This window comes from Balearica regulorum, chromosome 1 (assembly GCF_011004875.1).
Source record: "Balearica regulorum gibbericeps isolate bBalReg1 chromosome 1, bBalReg1.pri, whole genome shotgun sequence".
Taxonomy (NCBI): Eukaryota; Metazoa; Chordata; class Aves; order Gruiformes; family Gruidae; genus Balearica; species Balearica regulorum.
The window spans coordinates 148,015,717-148,039,681 of record NC_046184.1 but is presented as its reverse complement, the minus strand read 5'-3'; the positions used below and the strand labels follow the sequence as shown (position 1 = coordinate 148,039,681).

Sequence of the window (23,965 nt, the reverse complement as noted above, 5' to 3'; positions counted from 1 at the left end):
AGCAAGTACAAGAGGCTGGCCATGACAAGCGCTTACAGAATACCGCACAAGCTGATTTTTCTTCTGTGATGCTGGAAGAGGAGAGGAACAGCTTTGGGCTGAGATGCTGCAGCTCACAGGTGGGTAACAGAGCACTGGACACCAAATTTGTTGCCTTGGACCACTTCGATACAGCAGCGTCCAATGTTGAATGCACGGTGCCGAGTCCCCTCTCCGCCATAGGCTCTTTCCTCATGTTTTAAGTTGTTTTGCCAACAACTTCAGTCTCTTTTTGGCAGTATTACAGTCTCCATCCCAGACCTCAGTATAGATACAAGCTGAAGAATTGACAAGCTCTCTGCACAAGAGGCAGCAGCCCACAAAACTTAACTTCCCCCCTTTCCTATAAGGTCCTATACAATCCTAATGCTCCAGCATGCGTGTTTCAGCAAAGCCCCTGAAGAGGGGGGGAGGGTCACTCTTTGTATCTTTTCTAATTTGCAGATTTTTTACTTTAATCTCATGGGTAAGTGTTTTGCACTTCTCATTACTAATATTTTAACTTGAATATTTAAAAGTTTTGAACAAAAGTTGTTTCAAATGCTCCTTCTGATGATCACTTCTTTCTCTAGTTTGACTGCTGCGGTTGTTAAATTTTGAAGATGCCCATGTTCTTTTGCTGCACAGTTTGCTCTCTTCTGTCCCGCATACATCCCTCCTCTCCTCACAAGGTACAAATCTGGACCTGTCTCACCACTGCTACCTTGACAAGTCCCACAGAGGAAAGAGATCTGCTGCTCAGTTTCCAATGCTTTCATTTTTTTATTCCCTTCCTCCCGTAAATCACTGCAACTGTGTCTTTCTTCACAGGAACGTGAAGGTTTTGCACGTTCTCCGTTGCCTCTGCCAGCGCCCACCGTGAAGCTCACACGGGGGTTTACCGCATACTGTCACGAGCTACAGCTCGTACCTGCCTTCACCGCCAGCGAAGGTGCTCTGCTACGCCAAGTACGTTTCACTTAGGGAAGTCTTCAACAGGACAGGAATGACTGCAGAAAACCAGCAGCTCTGGAGCAGCAACCGGAGCGGAGCTGGCAGGAGCCTGACCAGAGGTTGGCTGGTCCTGCTAGTTTTTTAAGATCAGTCAGTATCTACGCTTGCAGAAGCGGAAAAGCTGTGGGGCTTGAGGATTTCAGATACCTTTGTCCATAGGAAGCAAGTGAAACCCTGAAACATTTTTTCAACTTACACCACATCCCTTGCCTTCTGCAGATGAAAAGTGCAAGGAAAGGCCGGAGCCCGGGAACAGACTTCCTCCTCCTCTCGCACAGACCAGCCTACTCGGAAGGAAACATCTACTGCTTATCTCCACTTCAGAAAACAGACACAGCCCATGGTGGAAAAACATGGGCAATGGCCAACAAGAACCCCGTGGGCGCAAACAGCAGCTTTGCATCGAAACTGCCTAGTACTCACAGCTGACAACTTGGAGCGCCTCGAGTTTTTTGGAGCCATGCTTTTATGCCGTGCGAGAATCTGGCTCAGGATTCCCATTCGTCACGCTCGCTCGGCAACAGGCAATGCCAGCTCACAAAAATCACCTTCCTGAAAGCGGTGTGGTGGGAGGGCACGTTCACAACGCGCCCTGGCTCTCCTTTGTGCGACTTCTTCTTTCTGAACCACTGGGCACTTGCTGATGTTAGAAGCTTTTCACTTCTCATTTTTTAATGGAAAATTGTCATTCTCAAAAGAGCAACTGCACCAGGAAAAAAAAAAAAAAAACAAAACCAAAACCAAAACCACCGCAACAAAAAAGCCCTCAAAAGCCCATGTTTATTGTCAAAGTCTCTAAAATTACGAGATTTGACAATAAGGCTTTTGTTCTTATGAACACATGCAACGAGGCAACATGCAGCTTGATCTCTGCAGCCAGTAGGTATTCAAAATACTTTCCACATAGAATAGGTGTCAATTTGACTTTATTTAAGGAAAAACGGGGAAAAAACAGTAATTTCCATAATACACAGAAGACAAGTTAGATAGCACTGCAAAAAAAAGGCTGAGTGTTTTACTTGTCACCAGTCTGCTTTGCAGCTCTACGATTAGTAATTTTAATGCAGTTTGTCATTTTGTATTATTGTTTAGCATCTTTATAATCAGCAGAATTTGGGGTTATAAATCACAAAAAGTGTACTACTACTACTATGAAAAACTAAAAAACCCACAAAAATCACTTTCAAATAAACCATAAATATGTGATGCACATTAGTGTAACAAAACCATTTTTGTAAACATTTTCTCCAACATAACATGTGCATAAGATAAAAAATAAAAACACTGCAGTCATACAAGTTAGGGTTACTTTGACTTAAGATACAGAAAATTATTACTTATTAAAGCTTAAAACTAAACCTAGGAGCTTTTCTTTTCTTCTTTGCTTACAAAAGCACTGTTTGAAGAGTTCGGTGTTGGTATACGTAGTGGTTTCGTAATACTGTTTTTACCTTGCCGCGTTGGCACTTCTGCGGAGGCAGAAGCCGCCAGGCGGGCAGCCCCACCGAAGGAAGGAGATTCTCTCCCCCCCCTCCCCACGGAGCCTCAAAACTTCAACAGCACGTATCCGTGACCTGGGCATCCCTACCGTACTGGAGCATCTTCCTCCAGGTGAATAGCATCAGCTTTCAAGGACTAGATTAATTTTTGACCACATAGCGCTGGAAGATTTAAATCACGCAGACTGACATTCGATCGAATCGGCTTCGGCAAACTACACTACAGGGCAGCTGTGTGATTACACCCACGTCTACCATCACGTTGCGTTTCTGAGTCCCCTTGAGTTCATTATAGTACAAAAGGTTGATCGTTCTTCTGGCTGACCACACCGGGCCTGAAAAGAACGCATCCTTCACCTTCAACGCTATCCAAAAGTCATACAATTAAAAAAAAAAAAATAGTTCTAAGTATTCCTCCGCCAGCAAATGTAAGGCTTTCTTGAGTTTTGATTCTTTTGGGGGGTGTGGGGGGTGTGTGTGCACGCGCGTGCGCTGGCGGTACGCATTTACCGCTCGCTTTTCAACTGTCCACCGTATTCAAAGGAGAGTCTTCAGCAGCAACGCTGATGAGGGTTGAAGGATTTACAGCAGTCAGATTTGACACCAAAAGAAGGGTCTGTTGAGTCTGAGCTTTGCACACTCGGTGCTCTTGGCTCTTAAATTGATTGTGTGACCAGTCGCTCGAGCCATCAGCTTGACTGAATTGAAGAATACGTGTTTAAAAAGCCCTACCTGTCATGCCATGAAGGAAAGTTAACCGCAGCAGAAGACAAAGCCCATGAAACACTGAGAGCCTGTTCACCGAATGAACAGCTTAAGGCAGCTGTCAACAAAGTACCCCACCAAAGGACTTGGGAAGGAAGGAAAAAAAAAAAAAAAAAGAAAACAAAGTGGAAACAAAAAGGAAAATGGCTGAATTGTGACACTGTGCATTATTACAACACCAACGGATTATTATACACTCAAGGTTTCTCAAGTAATGAACATGTAGCCATTAAACAAATTATTACTCTCAAGACATTTATTACAAATGTCAGAACTTATTCATAAAATAAAACTGACTTAAAAAAAAAAAAAAAAAGAAAAAAAGCCAGAGCTGGGATCTTACATCTAAACACAGGTATACGCTGTTTTTATGAATAAGCAGTATTAACTACATTCTTAAAAGAGTTTTAGTGCATTGCATTCTTAAAAAAGAAAAACATCACCGCCCCAAAATGGTTCCTACAACATTTAACAGTTTACAGAACTAGCCTAGTTATTTTTACCTGCCTGTTACTAAGCCCACGCGTTAGAAGAGTGAAACCTCTGGTTTTAGGCTAAATTCAGACTTCTATTAAGGATGAAACTGGTTTAAAAAAATGCTTGCTTTACCAAATTTTGTAAGCAAATTACATTAATCAGTGTCTCACTGCCATACCGCTACCACTATTGCCCCAATGGACCACTCTCTCCTCCTGCTGAAACTTGCTACGCAATAACAGTCAGAAACCTTTCAATCTGGTAGTTTTGGTATTAAGATTAAATTAGACATTAATGGTTTTCATCTAAAAACGTATAAACTAAACCACCTCTTTTATTTTATGCATTAAAGACAATGAGGTAGGCACAAAAAATAAACATACGTAGTTTGGATTTTATTTCTTTTTTTTTTTCTTTTTTTAGTTCTGCGAGTGCAGACTGTGGTAAAACTGTTGTTGCACTTCTAGGTTTAAACAAAAATTAAACCTTTAACTGAGGCAGTGCTAATACTGTGACATAACCAAGTTCTGGCCTAACACAGAATCATTATAGAAAATGAATTTTTTTTCCTTTTTTCTTTTTTTTTTCTTTTTTTTTTCTTTTTTATCATCTGCACATGTTTCAGGCAATACCTGGTACACAGAAAATGACTAAGTTATTGGCCAGGCCAAAATAAAACTGCAGAAACAAAAAAAAAACCCCAAGAATTCCACCCCGAGCCCCTTCCCACCCTCCCTGTCCCCAAGAAGAAGTTATCCTAGTCACTGTGTCTTTCACATTTTATAAATATTAACTTCTTAAAACCTCCACCTTCCTCTTTGTCCACATATTGTCACATTACAAAAAAGAAATGTCAATTAAATACATTGTTAACATCACTAGACTAGATCTGCCCTCTGTTTCAGCCAGTCTGACTCTCTACACCCCTTCTCACCTTCTCCTGCCTGCCTCCTGTCCGCTCAACAGCATGTTCACGGTAAATCTGGGTTGGTTTGGTTTGGTTTTTTTTTTTCCTTTCCCCTCCCGCCCCCCTCTGTTTTAACACTAACAAACAGAGTCCTTCAAAGCCTAGGAATCCTGGAGCTGAAGGGAAAAGAAGACCTGTAGCTTTCTAGCATGATCCCAAATCTCAAAGACATTGTAGCACCTGATGGCAATATCTTTACAGCACCAGCTGCGTCGCAGCCTCAGTTGAAAAACAAAAAGAAACCTAACACCAGTGATGCCTGCACACACATTTACACAGAGTGCTGCACTAGTGCAGGTCTGTACTCCAGTTGAAAATAATTCCGAGTTATGAAGATCTCAGACTCTGGATGTCAGCAATTCCTCGCCAAATCCCACTGCTTCTACCAGCTCAGAAGAGAAGTCCTGCCAAGGGTCATGAAATAGACTTGACTGCTTCCACCCGACCGTACGGAGGCAAAGAAAACCTGTGGAGAAAGGAGATTGGTAAATTCAACAGGTAGGACAGCAGAGGCTTTAATTTGCCTTCGCTGCCCCCGATATATACGGTGCAATTACAGTGCTGTGCTGGGTCTGGTGGGGACGGAGTTGACTTTCTTCATAGCAGCTTGTATGGAGCTGGGCTCTGCGTTTGTGGCTAAACAGTGTTGTTAAGACACCGGCATTGTGGCTGCTGCGGAACAACACTTGCACCGTACCAAGGCTTGCTCTCCGGCCCCTCAACTGGGCTGGGGATGGGCAAGAGGCTGAGAGGGGACAGTGTCAGGACAGCGGACTCAAACTGACCAAAGGGATATCCCATAATGTATAACGTCATGCTCAGGGAAAAGGAGAGGATGGGGGGACATCATGGCAATGACAATTATCTTTCCAAGCAAGCATTATGCGTACTGAAGCTCTGCTGCCCGGGAAGTGGCTGGACATCTGCCTGCCAACGGGAGGCTGAGAATGAATTCCTTATCTCGCCTCCTTTTGCTGTCCTTATTGAACTGTCTTTGTCTTGATCCATCAGTCTTTTCGCTTCCCTTCTATATTATCCCCATCCCACAGGAGAGGGGAGTGAGCGAGAGGCTGGGTGGGTGTTTGGCTGCTGGTCTGGGTCAACCCACCACAAGTACCCGGTTAAAGTACACATTTACCACCTTGGCAAGAAACTACCCGGGGGGGACGAATTATACCTTGTCATTGCGTTCGCATAAGAACTTGAGTCTTTGTGCCCTTTTGTGCATGAACACACCGTCCAAGTGTCCAGTTTCCACCGATCGTATTTCGATAGCTTTTTCTCCCCAGCCCATAATCTGGTTGGATCGGATGTACGCTTTGGAAAGAAAACACAGCACACACAGCCCATGAGGACAGGGAGAGGGCAACACGGAACAACGGAAAAAAACAGAGGAATATACTGACGCACTCTAGTTAAAAATGACCTGCATGTACTTATTATAACTACACACATGTTCACAGTGCTATTTCTGTCTTCAGCATCTTCATGACGCCTTAAAATACCTTCTTTCTTTTTTAATGTCCCCGTGGGTTTTCCACGTTAGTAATGTACGTCTTGCCTGAGCATTCATGACACAATGGGAACCTTCCAACCTTCAATTAAATAGAAGGAACATCGCGTTTTCACACAGGCTTTTTCTCCCAAGTGTGTCAAAGAGACAGGCTAATGAGCTGTTGACAAGAAGAAAGCAGAACCCAATGTTTAAATAGACTAAAGCCATCCACTCCAGCACGTCCCCAGCACCAGCTCTGTGTCCCATGGTGTTATTTCCTCTCCTTGAAGGAGTTTGACAGCAAAAACAGAGAAAGAGGAGAGGGAAAGGGAAAACTAGAAAAAAAATGAGCTAGCTTCCTTTAATAGGAGTAATACTTTAAAAAACTGATCTCCTTGAGAAAGCCAATTGGTCTGAAAAGCATTCTGTGTATCTCAAAAGAGGTCCATATTAAGCTCTCCAAGTGAAAATACTATTATTTCACAGAATGGTTTCCTTTGTGCAAAACAAAGCAAAAAATTAAGCATTTTTCCTTAAGAGCGTCACTGGAGGAAACAGATTAGTAGTAGCATGAGGAAAAAAATCTGTTCTTGATAGCTGTAAAAAAAAAAAAATCAAATAAAGGAGAAAGTCACCAGCATTATGAAAAGGTATATTCAAAAAGCAATTTGATGGATACTCTTAGGAACGCTGCCAAAAATAACATATGGGAACTTGATGAAGAATAAGCTGTTGCCTCTGATTTGCATGCGTACTTAACAGAAAAATAAAAAGAACAATAACTCTTAGCAAGCAAAATTTAAAAATATTTAATTCTGCAGTACTTCCCATTTATAGTTTTTTCTCTATTAATTTTCAGTGAAATTAAATCAAATTACCTACTACAGTATAATATACACCTATACATTGCATATACCAGCATGCTGGAAATCTATTTATTTTTAAATATGTTACTAGTGGTAACTGGGCCAAATAGCTTCTAAAAATTGTCAGATGAGATGTTCAGATGGCGTTGGCTGCCTCAGTGGCATTTATTTCACAGGCACTCCAGCCCCCAAAGGCTCTGCAATTTGCCAGCTGATAAATCCTGCTTGCTTTTTAACTCTAGTCAAGAGTTAATCACCACAGGAGTGAGCATGCTGTGCATGAAACTTGTTTAAATTTCCTCCTCCATTATGGTTCACGTTGCTCGAACAGCTCTCAGCAGTAATCTCCTAATACACGCATCCATTCCAAAGCACACAAACCCAACGCATTTGCCCGAAAGGAAGGTGTGAGCACAGCCCATGCTACACTCGGCACTGAAATACGGCAGCACAGGCAGTAAGAGGGATCCTCTGGTGTGTACTTGCGTCCGTAACAAATCTGTGCCCGTTTTACTACACTCATTGCTCCCACTCTCAAAACTACCTTATTCTGAGCTGGAGAGATGTGAGAGAATTATCATGCTAGGATAGATGAGCAATCTGGAGGTGAATTAAAGTAAATACATCAAGTCAGATATACAGACTGTTATCTCTAGAGAATTACCCATAATAATATCTTACCCACCTGCCACCTTACATGTCTTCCTACTGAAAGGCTTCCCCAACTTTGTGGATGTGTAGCAAAAATTCTGCAGCAGCCTACAGAGGCCCTGGTGAGTTTTTAATTCCTGAATTCTACAACTTGCTTGTTTGGATTTTGTTCTTAAAAACTCAGCAGAAAACAGATCTATATGATTACTCTCCAGTTTGTGCAGATGTTTTCCAGGAACATTACAGCATTGCTGCTCCTGAATCTGACGTCAAACCTGACGCACCTTCCTTCTGTCTGCTTGCACACACTCACGCTCCCTAACGGCACATTGTATTTGACTCTGTCGAGGCACTTACCAACTGAAGTTGGCATCTCTCCCCACTGCAGAACCACATCCTTGGTGATCCTTCCATACGTGTTGACGTAAACTCCTTCATCCTCGTAGCAGACCAGTAGCTCCATCCCATCCGTGTTTGGGAGAATGATGATTGCGTGAGGTTGGATACTGCTCTGGATCTGCAGAGACGGAAGAGAAGAAGAAGCCTTGTGTTTTAATGCCACAGAGACTGCACTGGGAGAAAAGGTTGGGTGGTTTTTTATTTTGGCTGATGACAGAATGTTGGGGATTCACTCACTTTCCAAGTGCTAGCTCTGCTCTCCCCAAGCTAGACACCCTTCCACAGTGACAACAAAGACCTGGAAACCTTAGGGGCACAAATGCTCCCATCTTAAGGCAGGCATCTAAAGATAATAAAGATTAACTTGTGTGTAGAGCTGCTCATTTCTTTCCAGGGGCAGAAGGGGAGCCTGGAGCAAGCAGCGCAGATGCAGACCTCAGACCTCTGCACTGCAGTGAATAGTGCTTGTGGCGGAGCATCACACACTACAGGCCCATCTGACACCTCTGTGTACAATGAACGACAGGAAAATTTGGGAGCTAAGGCCATCTGGCCTTTGCCAACCCTGCTGAATCTCATCAGCGGGCTGTCACGTCATTTGTACTGCCACCTTCCCCGCGGCCTCTGCAATGTACTTGGCCATTTAGCTGCTACCCCCGAACCAGTCATGTTGGCCCATGTCACACCTGGGTGGGCAGCTCCCAACCATGGAGACATCCTGACCACGAGGAGAAGACAGAGAGTGAGGCACAAGCCCCTAAGTACAGGTGACCACATCTGCTCAGACCCCTCCACCCAATTTACCATGCCAGCAGTGATACATGGGGGCAGCCCGATCTGTTGGTCATGTGAGGAAAGGAAGGGTCAAGGGCGAAACCAGAGAAGGAAGAAAAACCCCCACCCCAGCAGCAGCTCTTACATGTGTTGGTAAATAAATATCATAGACCGATCCTGAATCCACATCAACAGCATGGAAGCCAGCGCAGGAGCCATAGATCACTTTTAGTCTCTGACCCTCTTCTACGGTTAGATCCACGAGTAATGGCTTATGTACCAATTCTCCAAACGACTGTAAGACAACCATCAGTGAGATTTACTTTACTGCTTAGAACCATGGCGGGTTTTCTAAAAATGTACTCTAATGCACCTATTATGGGTTTATTCCTCCTGCACACCTCTGGCCTTCATCCACCAGACCAGTTAGGCTAACGTGTCTCTTGTGGACAAGGACAAATCACTCTGCACCCTGTTGCATTTCAGTCACATAATATTGTAAGCTATTTTCTGCAGGGGTTTACTTTAGTTGGTTTGTTTGTTTTTTAGTAAGAATTGTTTCCTCCAATGTTCAGGGCGATTTGACGCTCCTGTAAGCGTTGAACTTCAATTTGCACAACCAGCAGTAACCGATCGTCTGCAAATCAGTTTGGTAATTATACCAAGCCAGCTAACTTCATTCCTCCTGCATTCAAAAAAATAACAATGCTGAGTATCATGCAATGACTTGTTCTGCTCAGATGAAGATGTTTAGACTTGGTTCACTTGTCTCTGCCTCATGTTTTATTTATAGAGAGGTGAAACAAACAGTTGTGTCATTTTGATTATTTGTTTATGCTCAGTTACGATTTAGAACGTTAAGTGTACTGCATCTTTGAGTTAAAGAAGCTCCTAAATTAAAATGTAATACAAAGTTCATGGCAGATTTACCAAAGAATCTGTAATACAGCCATGATAAAATGTTTGAACATTTTTGTAAAAGGGGTAATTGCAAGTGTTCTATGAGAAAATTCTGAAATATACTGTTACCTTAAAGGCCATAAATTTATGGTATGGCTTTGGTGCCCATGCATAGACTTCCACAGAACTCTTCAATGCAATTACCAAGAACTTGATTCTTTCATATTTTACTGAAATTAAAACAAAACAAAAACGAATTCAGCAGCGATTCCAAAGTCATTTCAGTTACTTCAGGAAAGCAGAAAATGACAATATTTCTCCATGCTTACATACATTTGGAGGTTTTTGCATTTTAGGATTGCTAATTCTACATAGTTAAGTATTTTGACACATTTACACCACACAAAAAAATCATTACTCTCATCGGTAGCTGAACCCATCACCATGTTTCGAATTACCTAATCGGTACACACTTATTTACACTTTTTTTCCCCACATTAGACAGTGCTTACTCATTAAGACAAGAAAATTGGTTTTCAGGCAGGGACATTTCCAATAAAAGAAGTCTATGGCTGTGGTAGAGTATATTGGCAGTTCCAGTCACAGCACTGGCAGTCGTATTTTGAGCTGACGGTAAAATTCCCGAGGGGAAAGGAGGGAAAAAAGGAACTGAAATGAGAAGTTAAGAAACAAGTCCATTTTAAAAACAAAAGGCAAGTTTGATAGCGCACTTTCTTTCGAAAGAGCACTTTCCTTTTTCCGTAAAGCCTGAGATAACTCATCTGGAAAAAAAAAATCATCACAGAATTTACCAGAGATAAAGTGTCATGACATAGCTGATCCACAAATTCTCGAATATATTTCTGTTCCCACATTCAAACAGCTGACTAAATTAGCCATCAAAAAAAGCTCTGTTCACTTCTTCTGTTTTCAGGAGGGGACTGATAAAGTCTAGAAATGGCCATTCACAAAGTGCCACTGGATCTACATTTCCAGCTGCCATCTGGACTTGGGAAGGAACAGATCATGAGGACTTCCAAATGTTGAGGTTTGTTGATCTCTTTCCAGCACTCTTTTTTTTTGGGGGAGAAGAAAAAAAAACCCCAAAACATTATTTGGATGACATCGAGAAACCTTAGGAGGTTTCTGCTACCTCTTTACCCCAAGTTTTAGGGGAATATCCCACTTTTCCAAAACAGTAATTCCTTGCACCTTCACCTTCTGCGATCTCCCAACCAAAACTGATTTTGAAACAGGACTGAAAACCTCAGACTTGTGAGAAGAACACTTCTTTAACAAATACTATTTTAATGCCTTTTAGATATCTTACTACTGTACAAGCCTGCAGTTGTTGTCTCTTGGTAGGTAACAGGGAGACAAAGCTACTACTTGCTCCCTTTTGACTCTGCAGGGAAGTGAGAGTACTGAACTGTAAGTGTTAAAGGACTTGATGTTTTTTCAACAGACAAAAAAAAGTCTCTCAACCTCCACAGCTGTACTGACTGAAAAACAGAGCTTTTGTTCAGTCTTGTCTAGCTTACAAGACTTCTTGGAATTTTTTTCTCAGGGAAGAGGGGGTTGTTGAACAGAACTACCTTATCTGTGAAAGGGGACCTTTGATAATCCTCATTCTTTGCTCTGGGTGCTATCTGGGAATTCACCCAAATCTTAAGTTTCAAAAGAGCAATTTATCATTTAGAGGAGCCAAAAATTGCCCGAAGCAACTGAGATCCATAAATACCACTTCACTCTGACATCCAAGACCCCTGTTGCATCAAAGACACAACGAAGCGATCAGTGCCAGCTGCCTCGGTGGCAGCCTCCAGACCGTGAGCCCAACCATTGGCAGAGCTCATCCTTCTTGGTAACTGCAGCACAGCTGTCAAAGAGGCCTCTCACTACCTGAAGAAGTCATCTGTGGTTCAGAGGGAAGTTCAGTGCCAGGCTGCAGCCCAGGGTAACAAACCCCTCTTCATCTGGAAGAGAATGCTCTTTGTTTCACACGCTTCCCTGCTGGAAAGCTTCCTTTCAATAGCTGTTAATGTATTGTTCACAGGCCACTTCATTATGCTGCTGACACCCTGGGGTACCATACCAGAGAAGTACATTATTAATTGTTTTTGGGGTTAAGCTCCTGGTTCAGCAGTCACTTACTGCCATCGTTATTGATTACGCCCCACTAGCAGGTTTTTCTAAGAGCGCACACATGACAGGAGGAGACCGAGCTCAGTCTCATTGCTGATGGTGCTCCACATTGACTGACACAGCTGGAAAAGGAACTGAGCTGGCTCTTAGGAGACAACCAAATCAAAGGCTACATCCAGGGCCTGTTAAGATGCATCGTGAGACTGAAGCAGGAGAAAGAGCTCTTGGTTCATATCCCCACCTGCAGGGCAGCAGGCTCACTGCATATTCTGCTGGCTGAATACTACATGTCCTTCACCGGTTTTGGTGGAAATTTCTACAGCTAAAACCATTTAAATGACTTAAAACCACTCAAAAGACACCTGCCTAGTGAAAACACGCTTCATCCCATAACTGTATTGCAGTGGATCTGAGACAGCATTAGGAAATTTCATGAGCTAAGGGGAATCAATGAATCATCTTGAAGCTAAACATATGCTTCTGTTCCCAGATGCCTCTCCAAAGCTCGTGCACTAGTTGGGTTTGCTTTCTCCTCCCACTCTCTTTTTTTTTTTTCCCCCCAGTCTTTAAAATCTATATTAAAGAGGAGACTTTTTTCACTCCACTCCAGCATGTGATGCCATCAAGGCAAAAGACCAGGAAAATGTGCTAGTAGAGTGAACAGCTGTTGGCTGACAAGAAGCCCCTCTGTTACCTAAAGGGTCTAACAGAGGCAGCAAAAGGTCACCAGCTTTCATTGTCCGCATTAGCACTCTCCTGGAAGTTGCATCCACCACGGCAAGGAGACAGATGGGGATTTGTGCCTGCTCTAGTTCACAGCCCAGCATCCCACTGCAAAACCTCTCCCATATTCAGTTTAACCCAGTAACTTGCCACCTACTCTGGTGCTATGCCAGAGAACTTCGCCCTGAGGGATTGGGAAGACAGCTAGAAATAAAACCAAATCTTCAACCCAGCAGCTGCGCGCACTGCAGTTCCCTTTCTCAGCCAGCTTTTATCCTGACAATTTGATTACCGCGTTTGCTACTCACCAACTTTATAGTGCACACAGCCTTCCAAGTCGCCCACCGTTGTCCAGCCCTGTTTCTTTTCTACTTCAGGGTCGTTGTGAAGGATTTTATTTCTTAACCAGGACAAATAGTAAACTCGCAACTTGTTCTTCTTACCTGGCCACAAAATGAAAAAGATTGGTTTATCTCCATAGGAAGTGCAAAAGAACCCTGCCCAAGCAAAGAGAAAGCCCCGCAAAGGAAATCAAAATGACAACGAAGGAGAAACTGCTGCAACCGCAGAGATTTCCCTCAGTTTTTACGTCCACAACAGCTTTACTCCAGACTCCACCCAAACACATGCTGTCCTGATAATCAATGACAGAGACACATGGTAATACCACATGAACATAAAATGAAAAACTCAAGGGAACAGCTCTTCAGTCATCTGGTTCTCAGGATGCAAACAACTTTTATTAGAAAAGGGTTATACTCCCACAACAAAAGCACCAGAGTCATGCCCTGAGATAAAAAAAACCTATATAACTGAGTCAGAATGGCTCTTTTTCGTACAAAACTGTAGGAGAGCAGCAGGATGGAATTTGAGGCCCGAAATTATCTATGCAGCTATCAGAAGAGCGTCGGACTGGTTTGAAAGGAGGAAGCAAAAGCGAAGAAGAATATAGCGATGAAATGTATTTTACAAATTCTTCTCAGTTAGTGACCAGGACATTTCCATCCCTTATATCACCCTTGGAGACACAAACTGGTGAAGTTTTATTAAGACTGTTCATTCATTACTTCCCTGGTGGAAAAGCACACCAAACAACAACACTAAATAATTTAATTACTGAACCGCTGTATACCAGTTCTGTTGTAAGGCAAAACGTACAATATCTGAAATTGCAGTGAGAGGATTTCACACGGCCCAGGCAAACTTCATCCGCTTACTAAAAGCTGACGTCTGCTTTGTCAGCAGCCCTTCCCTTGTGCTGCAAGGGGTGTAATACTTATCAGGCTGCACACAGAAACTGCAAGAGGTGTTTCTTCTCCACAGGTGAGAGAATCTACTTGCCCAGGCTGCCCTATCTTCAGCTGCCAATGCATCTGCCACGGTCATCAAAATACAGCTCAGACTCTCAACTGTCAATACAAGAAGGCTTCTTTGTATGTAGAACAAGGTTCATGATAAACTTTATCAGTGATTCTTTAACAACAAATGGCCTACAAAGCATTTGCTGAACCAGCGAGAAGGCGGCCCTAATGCACATACTCAAAGCTTGCATCCTCCTTCCTCCAGCTGCTTTGCTGCCCAAAGCCATTACAGGTCCACAGATGAAACTGGAGGCAAAGAAAAGAGATCGTCTCTGCTTTGACTAGCAGACATTTAATAAGGCTCCATGAGGTCTCTGCACAAGGAAAGGAAATAGGAGATGCTCTCAGGGACCCAACTTGTCAGTGGAGTACCTCCATGCTTCACTAGCCATGATGAGGAAGCCGTGTGACTGTGGACAGTGTTTCACAGCCCTTGGGGCTGTGAGGAGATGGCAGACCTGTACCGCAGTCAGTGCTGGGTTGGCCAAGTGGCACAGTACTGGTCTGTGCTGCAGAAAGCCATGACTCGTCAGGATGGTCCACCTGGCAGCCTGCCAGCCAGATCCAACTACAGGGTTTAGCTAATGTCTTTTATTTGTCTTTTAAGTTTTCACACGATGCCTACCGATGGATCAGTTCACAGCTGGCTGCTCATTTCAGAGACAGGGATGGGCGGTATCGGTTATGGCAGGACACAAAGCCCAAGCATTGAGACCATCTTACTGTGCCCAGCCAGCTCCACACTGGGGTCCTGGAGCTGGTGCAGAGCCCCTGCCCTGAAGGCAGGGGATCCCCTAACAGAGCCTGGCTCCTCAGGAAAAGCAGCTGCAAGGGCTGGGGCAGCACGTGGGGAAGCACAGCTTGCAAACAGGCTGCTCCATGGACTGCAGCGCCTCGAGTCTTTCTGTTATGAAGACACACAGCCTAAAAGATCTTTTTGTGATTGCTTGGATGGGGAAGGGCAGGAGAAAAAGAGGAGACAGTTTCAAAGTGAAAAATCTGGTCACTGAGCTTGAATTTGAAGTGGAATTGGAGACTCATTTTCAAATACTGGACCTGCTATTTAATTTTAAAGGCCCCTCTGCTCTGATGGCACCGAATGAAACATGAAGTAACATCTCACTGTCCCTTGTTTATCCCTACTACAAATGACAGCAGATTTGGCAGTAGGTGAGCACCCTGATTTATTGCCTGACTTCATAGTTATTAAGCCAAGTATCATAAAGGGATAAAGCCCCACCACTGCCATAGCTTTGTAAGATTTGGAAAAGGGACCAGAGCAGGAAACAATATTCCCAGAAGTCCCACATCTGACCAAGGAAAGGTCCTCCCATGAAAATACTGCAAACAATAGCCACAAGGGCTCTTTTAGAAACACTGAAATAGGGAACACAGTCCAGACCAGAAGGCACTGCAGTTCTGGGTGAGGAAGAGCTCAGAGGGCACAGGAGAGCTGAAGGTCAGTACAATGCACCAAATGTCTTTAAAAGTATCACGAGTCCCTGTGCAGTAGGAGACAAATGCTCTCTCAGATATTTCCATGGCTTTTAGCTACCCCAGTAGCTTAGTCAAACTTGAAGACTCAGAACAAACAGTACACAAGGGAATTTCCCAGCATGTGGCTAATTTTTTTTTTTCCTTGTGGTTCACATGATGTGCACCAGGGTATTTCTCTCCAACCAGAAACATTTTTCAAAACAACAACAGAGAAATATCTCAAGTGTGTTCCCATTGTGTTTTAGTGTCTAGACCACAAGGAAAGTCACAAGACAGGAAATTCCTCTGCCTTTCAGCAGTCTGACATGAAAAAAGCAGGACCAGTTAGTTATATAAACATGGCTGTGTGTAGACTTCAAGTTATGGTGCTCTTATTGGGAGTGGGGGGGATTAGATCCTTCTGCTTGTAAATCTCTACCAGTCAGATAAAAAAGCTCTCAAAAATCTGGTCTTTTTTTTTTTTTTTTGGTCTAATTATTATGGTCATGAAATAGGAAAGAAAACTCTGCTCCAGCTATCAAATGAACTGATCAGCCAGTGACTTCTATGAGAACTCCCAGCTCTGGTTCTCCCACAGATGTCATTTTGAATGCAAAGTTCCTTTTCCTATATTGAGTTTTTGTTTTTATTGTCGCCGTGGGTTTTAATTATTAAGCAGGCAGATTCCAACCAGTTCTTCTACTCTGTCATCCCTTCCTACCTTTCCGATTGCCACCATCAGCCAGCTGGGCTAGCAAAACCCTCAGGGGCCACAAGCAGAGTGCGTCCTGTATGCATGCTGTCGCTCTTACAGTGTTTTTATGACTCTCAGCATATGTATTACCTGAGTAGCCGAAACTATGTTTTTGCCTCCCAACAGTATGAAGAGCTGATTAACTACTCTGCTTTGACCTGCAAAACTTTCTTGTGCCAGCTGTAGCAGCTCAGTATCTCAGTATCAAAAGCTTTGTTGTCAATAAGTTTTATATTTGAGATATACATTGGAGGGAGAATTGATTTCAGGTTTCCAGGCTCCAAAGAGTGTATATTAAAAGCAATTTTAGGTGACAATCCCCTTGACATCCTAATGCACTGAACTTCTTCGCACAATGTGGTGATACTTTTCAAAGCTCACCACCTTCAGCACATCACTTCCTGAAAAAGCCGAGGGAACATATGGCTGGGAGCGCTGTAGGGAGCTGAACAATTCTCAGTAGCAGTCCTGGGACAAAGCTCGGAGGCAGCTCCGTAACCAAGCTGCCAAAATGCACCGTTTGCAGAAACACATCCCCATGTCAGTGTTCCCAGTTTGCCTGGAGAGGTGGAGCAACTTAAAAAGACACTAAGAGAAGCCAAGACCAGCATGAAGGTAGTTTAAATTGAGGACTGCAGCACAGAAGCCAGAACAGGAAGGTAAGGGGGACCCTGAGCGTAAAAGCAGCATGGTTTCACCAAGCATGCTCCCCCCCGTCCTGCCTCTCGGTGAGCAGGGATGCTCCTTTCCTGCCTTGTACTCCAGTACAAGATGGGCCAGAGACATAAAAGCATAAATCAGCCAAAGATCAGCCCATTTCTTAAGGGTTAATGTAGCGTGTCTCCACAGAGGAAGCAATAGTTTTGAAGGAAACAAAGAAAACGGATGTGTCAGGGTACTCGGACCGTGACTGACGTAAACGTAAATAAACCTAAAACAATTACACACAAGATTGAATCACAGACACTTGTCATCTGTGTAGGATATGCTTCAAACCAACAGATTTTACACAAGTTGATTATACAATGTTTTTGTTTCTAAGGTCTGCTATAGAATAAACTCTATCAAATGGTGGTTTTCAAACAGCTCACATTTTAACGTACAGCATCAGACATCAAAAGGACACACAGCAGGTTGTATTTTTTTAAACCTTCCTTGATTAATCTTTTCTTTTTAAAGATTTCACAGCATAGCTGTGGCTGAGAATGCAGCAACAAGCCAATAAAATACGGTTGCTTTAGACAGAAACAAAGTCCCATGTTGATGATGCCAGCATGGGCACAGCTCTTCAGACCTGTGGCCTCATAACACTGCTAACGCATTAAATTGTCTAGGTGTGTGTCCTTTTGCACAAGTGTTGGGAGAGCTAGAGAGTTCCTACAGTGGAGTCAGAGGGGCTCTGGAGCCTCAGCAAAATCTTGGGTGGCTCTGAATAATGACACAGGGGCCACTGTGGGAAACCTCGTTTAACATCCTCTCCCTGTCACACATGCGCTGTGTAGCAAAGGTTAATTTTACAAACAGACTAAAACAAAAGGAAAGGTAAATGGCTGAATGGCACCTGTGAAGAAAGATTAACAGTGCACCACATAAAGTTGCTCAACAGCAGGATAACCTTATGCAATAACTCTCTGGAGCCAAAGAGTCTGGAACCTCAAGTTTCATAAAACACGGTTTTCACCGGCGCACACAAAACAAACACAACAATCACCACCACCCTTCACCTCCTGCCGCTTTGCCATCTGCAGTTGGATCCAGTGAGAGACAAGGCCAAACACTGCACCGATGTGCCTTCTCACGCTGGTGATTTCCACATCACGTACGCATTGTACTCCCCTCTCTCTCAAACACACACACACCGCACGTCACTCTTATTTCTCTACTTCGCAAGACCATTTCCCATTCTACGGATTTTAACACACAAGATGTCTCTAAACCCCAGTAGCAAACCGTGTTTGGGTTAGAAAGAGGCCTGGTTGAAAGTAATCATAACAGAGGAAAACAATCCCATTTTTACAAACTTCACAAAACATTAACTTACAGCTCCCAAGCACTGAACAAACAAATAAAGCTGGACATTTCCCCCAAACCCACGCAGCATTTTTAAAGGCCACCGCACAGGAGGACGGACAGGGAGCAAGCAGGCACAGGGCGTTGTGTGGAAAGTGATTCACTTGCAGAAACAAACTGTAGACTCAGAGAGGCGAAATGATGGAAAACCCACTGACTTCAGTCAAGTCAGGACTTCCCCCTCAACACACAGGCTGCCAAGAAAAGTATTCTGCCGTGCCATGCCAGAAGGGGGAAAAAATCATGTTGAAAAGTTAACTTTACCAGAAATTGTCACCAAGACATTCAGCCCTTCAAGTACATCCATTTGCTGGAATCGTCTTCGATTGATGAGTGGATAAACTTTCCCCTGACCACTTCTGTCTAGCAGCATCAGACCACTTTCAGTGCCCACTAACAAGTTCACTCCTAGAAGAAACGAAAACAGAGATCCAAGTTAGGAGGCAGATTTTCCACATATTCTGATGAACTGATGCTTGATAGAGCAACTATCTTGCTTCAGGCAGGTCTAAACACTGCAGGTTGGGTGTCAGACGCCTGCAGCCTAAAAGATCTTATGATGTAAAGGCTGCCTAAATTACCTGCCTGCAGTGACTACTTGCGCCAAATTGCAGTGTTCAAGAGAGCAAGAGATGGATAGACCATGGAGAACTTTCTAGAGCACCAGTTCCCAAACAAAAAGGCACACTAATGTTGGAGGAGGGGTGAGGCACAAAGCAGTACCCAAGCTTATGTATTCCAAAGCTGTATTAGCTGTTGGTAGGGGAGTTGGTAGCAGGATCATAGAACCATAGAATGGTTTGGGTTGGAAGGGACCTCAAAGACTATTTAGTTCCAAACCCCTGCCATGGGCAGGGACACCCTCCACTAGACCAGGTTGCCCAAAGCCCCATCCAACCTGGCCTTGAACACTTCCAGGATGCTCTTTACAAGGACATTGCAAAAAAGCAGTGCTAGGGGCTTGGTCCCCACTGAGAAAAACAGATTGTGGTGCAGCCCTCCTGTAAAAGGATAGGCACAGGGTTGGTCCTCAGCTTCCCAACAATCTTTTCCATCTGAATGTTAAAACTAGAGGAGTAACAGTAATCTCATGTTTCCACAGATTTCTCCTAAAGATCAAGCAAATACAGATGGAAAAAATCAGTAGGCCAGCTTCTTTCTACAAAGGTCCACACATCCACTGGAACACTTTCCAAGAGTCCACAAAACCTTAGTAAAGGTTTACATTTTTTTAGTAATAAATATAGATATATGAAACTAGGTTTTAAATATCTATTAATATATTATCACACTTCAATTGCATGAATATTTAGTTGCAATAGTGTTTCAGTCTAAGACCCCACAAATTGTACAGAGACAGGTCAGGTACAGCACAGGGAACTGAAATCAAACCAAATGCATGACTCGCTTTATTAGACTTCTGTGTTGCAATCCCAGTGTAAAACTTGTCATCCTTAAGCATAACACAGTAATAAAATATGAAAAGCAAAACTCATGCAAGGCAATCATAGTTTTATTGCTTAACGGCCTTAACCCCTCGTCAAACAATTAATCCCCAGATATAACTATACTGGTGCAATGGATGTATCATTTGGGCTGGTCTCATAACGAACCTTTTCTAATGCAGCACGTGGGCCCAATACACAGGAGTCTGTATCTTAGTGCGGCCTGCATCTGCAGCAGTGACATGCCTTCTCACAGCGTTGAAAAAGGGCATTGCTCACAAGGATGAGGAATGCTGCCCTAAACAACACCCTGGCTACCAGACGCGGGAGCGGTTTGCAAGAGGAGAGCATGTTCATCCTGACCCGGAGGGCACGAGATGTCTCCCAAAGGGGACAAGGGGTTGGATGGGAGCAGAGCTGCAGCCAGGAGGAGGTAATGATGGGCAAGGGGCCTGAGCTGCTGGTGCTGGGGCACTCTGAAAAGCCTCTGGCTGGATGAGAAAAACAGAAGTAGCCCACAGAAACCACACATCTCCATTTTCTTCTCTCTTGTCTTTTCAGTAAGGAAACTTCAGAGGTCCCAGCAGCCCCCACAAACCATCTCCTCTCTTTGCTGAAATTTGCTGCTCTGCTATTCCTCTGCCTCCTCCAGGCAGGAGAGCCCACGGATGCTGGCAGGTGCAGAGCCTATCTTGGGAGAGGGCCTGCAGCCCTCCTGGGCTTCTCCTTCAGCTGCTGATGCCTCCTCCGTCCCCTTCCTGCTCTTCTCCTGCCTCTGCATCCCCGACATGGGTCTGTACCTGCTGGCTGCCGTCCCACAGCCCCCAGGGACATTTCACATCAACCACCTCCCATACTGGGAGACATCCTCAAACTGGGAAGGGGTGAAAGGAAGCAGGGAGAGCGAGGCACGCACTGAGTCAGGGCTTGGCACAGGCTGCAGCAGCAACAAACTGGCCGAGGAAGCGCCCAGCACTCGGTCTCCTTCCTGCAGTTCCAGGACCCATCGACTAAAGCTGTCAGTGATTCAGCTTCAACACATATTTTTGTATTTTTTTCAGCGTTGATTACAGTACAAAGCCAGATGCAAACTGCTCCCTCATGGTCCCTTCCCCTCTTTATGCACCAGGGCTCAATCTCTCTCGCCTCCACCCTCACCTCTCCCTCTGATGCCTTTGTTGTGCAGATGTTTCTGCTTTGAGTTTACATGCGCGCCCATCTCCGACCCCTTCCCTTAGCTATATGCATTTTGAGATGAACCTAATGAGGCACCATGCTGGTGGGAAGCAGTGCCTGTATTTTAAAATGCAAGCACTGTCTTTATTCACAGCCAGCCGAGCTCTTCTACGGCCACCCTACAATTAAGCAGTTCTGGTTTTTCAAACAAATGGAAATGCTTCCTGAAAAAGTCCAGGCTCTCTGTGGAGGCTGGGTGTAAAAGTCTATGCTACTGCATCCATGTCATTAATGTCGACTTTCACCAGTTGGTAGAAATAGTATGACACAGCTAATGCAATCAGCAACCTACCAGATACTGTGGCATTACCATTGGTAAAGGCAAAGCAAAACAAAGCAAAGCAAGCCCCTCTCTTTTTGCATAAGAAACATCACCATGCAATGGTTTAATTCGCTCAAGGGAAAAAGAAGCTAAACCTTATCAAGAAATAAGCATGTGTACCAGCTTACATCACCACCAGCTTGGCCCTAACTGTTCAACAAGGAAGTGCTTTGTTACAGCTGTAAAACACCTCTAGGATTTTACACCTGTATTTTAAATCACCATAATAGTCAGATACATAGATCAAAGAAATATAAAACCATTAACACAAATTGCTACTGGCAAAACAAGGCAGATCAGAGAAATTATGAGTCATCTTTACTGATCCCATACGATTACTCTCTGCCTTCGCCCTCTCACAGTCTGAAAGTTTACATTTGCACAAGTCTGTTCATTTTATCAGAGAATTATTCATATGAATACATGCAGAAATAACATTGGAGTAAAAATTCTCACCAATAAATTCTGGAAATAAAGAAAACAGCAAATAGCAAGATAAGGTGTCAGGACAGCTATTTAATTGACATGGCTTTGCAGGCAAGAAGGATAGGACAACAGTGCTGTTCTGAGAAACACGAAATGCTGGAAATAACCCCAAAAGATAACTAAAGCTTTGGCAAGAGCTGTGAAAATGTAAACAAGAAAAGTGCATTTGTTACTTATGCAATCATTGTGCGACTCAGGGGAACGGCCAACTCTGTTCACAGTTTTTAAAATGATATGCATGTGCATTTACAGTCTGTTAAGTTTAGGCATACTAGATAAATATGTACGTAATATACACACGCATCACCCAAATAATGAAAAAATTCAGGTGGCCCCACAGATTCTGGCCAAGAAAGGAAGGACACAGCAGAGAAAAGCTTTTGCAGCAGTGATTCCACAGTGTAGCAGGCAACAAGCTCTGCTCTAAGCCTCTCCCCAGTGTAGGATCCTGACTGTCTGACACTGACATAAATGATCCCTTGTGACAAGAAGAGCAGACACACGTGGTCAGCTGACACCTCACACCTAGCTTCTCTCTGCACTCACAACTCTTAACGAAACCAAGCCACAGTCTCACACTGGAAAATGTCCCTTTTACCCTTCTCTCTTCCTTCTTCCTTCCTACATAAACCGATGACTGAGGTGGAAAGTCATCTTACGAAACGCATCTTAATCAAGCTCCACAACAATACACTAGCAAGAGGCTCAAGATTCTGATTATTTTTCAAAAGAAATACCCCATGTGCACCACGTGTACAATGCAAAGACAACTACAAGCTCCCAAAAGCTGCAACAGATATACTAGCAGGGGTTGGAGGGAGCCGAAAAGGACATCCTGATCAGCTGAATGAAGGCTGAACTGTGCCATCAGAAGCGTATATACAGCAGTGGGAAATTATATCAAAGCAGAAGCGGCAGACTGTAAACCACATAATAATCAGCTCTTGCAACAAAAAATATGTAAACAAGCATTGAATAAATGCACAGAAACAGCTAAGGTTTCAGAGATACATTCTCGAAGGCTGTAAGCTCATACTGACACATCTGCACTTCAGAAGTGCAGGAGGCAAGGGAGCGACAGGTTTGCATTACCCCATAAGGCAGCACACAGTATCTCAGAATTGAATCTCTTCTTGTATTTGCGTATCTCTGGGGTATCGCTCTGTGGCCGCGTATTCGTGGGATTCACGTTGACAACTGATCCTTTCCGCGTAGGGTCTTGCCTTATTGCCTCCGATCTCATTGCTTCACTAGAAAATCCTACTAAAAAAAAAAGAAAAGTAAAGTGCATGTAATATCCCTCAAGTGCCAAATTCTGGCCACATATTCTTTATACCGTACAACCCAAATCAGTAACTGAAAATACCGAGCAAGTCTTTCTTTTTGTAAGAAATGTAAATGGAAAAAGAAATAAACTATGCAATCCATTGCAAATCAAATAAAAAGCATGATGGTAACATTCGTAAGTACTTTAAAGAGCCACTGAAGTCACTGAACCCTTTTTCAATTGTCGTCTTCAGCTACTTTACTTACCCACAGAAGTCACAGTTGTCCCACTAGATGGAGAAATCTGTAGTAATCTGGGGTCTATAAAAGGTGTAAAGGAGGAGGAAGATTTGTGTTTCTGGAGTGTGTTACTAGCGGACTGAGTCTGCAATGTAAATTTCAACTTTATTAATATTAGTGACAATAAAAAAGCACGGATAACAACAACCAACATTTTTAAGTCACTACAGAATTACGCTACAGAGCATCCCCAAGCTTTTATACTTCCTTTATAGATACACAACGCACTGCAGGCACCACACCTGAGCTAGATACATATGCACACTGCACATGTTACAGCGAAATGTAATTAGCTAAATCATCGTCCTGTCACCTCAGCTGCTAGCGAAGAATTTTAGGACTGGCCACTACAATCAGGCACAAAGCGAGGGAATGTCTTCTTTTTTAAAAAATTTGCTTAAAAGTATGTATACTACCTTATCTGCGAGCTGTCCACTACCTACAACTTTTGAATTTATGAAGCATTTCCTAAAGTGAGCTAGTTTAATAAATTATGAAGTTTGATCTCTTGGCTTGTGCAACAAAATCAGTACCATCTGGGATCAAGCGTTCACTT

The 23,965-nt window shown here is 43.5% G+C and overlaps 1 protein-coding gene across 11 annotated transcripts in view; it reads right to left on the bottom strand.

Annotated features, from left to right (window-relative positions):
- Positions 1-1,941: 1,941 nt before the first annotated feature.
- The window catches only part of MAP4K4 (mitogen-activated protein kinase kinase kinase kinase 4), a 168,233-nt gene continuing 146,209 nt past the window's right edge, over positions 1,942-23,965 (bottom strand). For 9 of the 11 annotated variants that reach the window (XM_075738309.1, XM_075738321.1, XM_075738339.1 and 6 more), the window contains 9 exons: positions 23,377-23,494; positions 22,936-23,106; positions 18,619-18,762; positions 13,002-13,136; positions 9,955-10,055; positions 9,071-9,220; positions 8,110-8,269; positions 5,918-6,057; positions 1,942-5,206 (listed from right to left, as the gene is read on the bottom strand). In XM_075738309.1, the coding sequence (XP_075594424.1) occupies positions 5,123-5,206; positions 5,918-6,057; positions 8,110-8,269; positions 9,071-9,220; positions 9,955-10,055; positions 13,002-13,136; positions 18,619-18,762; positions 22,936-23,106; positions 23,377-23,494 (1,203 nt within the window). In that variant the 3' untranslated portion in view covers positions 1,942-5,122. The remainder of the gene's footprint in view (positions 5,207-5,917; positions 6,058-8,109; positions 8,270-9,070; positions 9,221-9,954; positions 10,056-13,001; positions 13,137-18,618; positions 18,763-22,935; positions 23,107-23,376; positions 23,495-23,965) is intronic. The other 2 variants (XM_075738316.1, XM_075738356.1) reach the window with 1 other exon arrangement.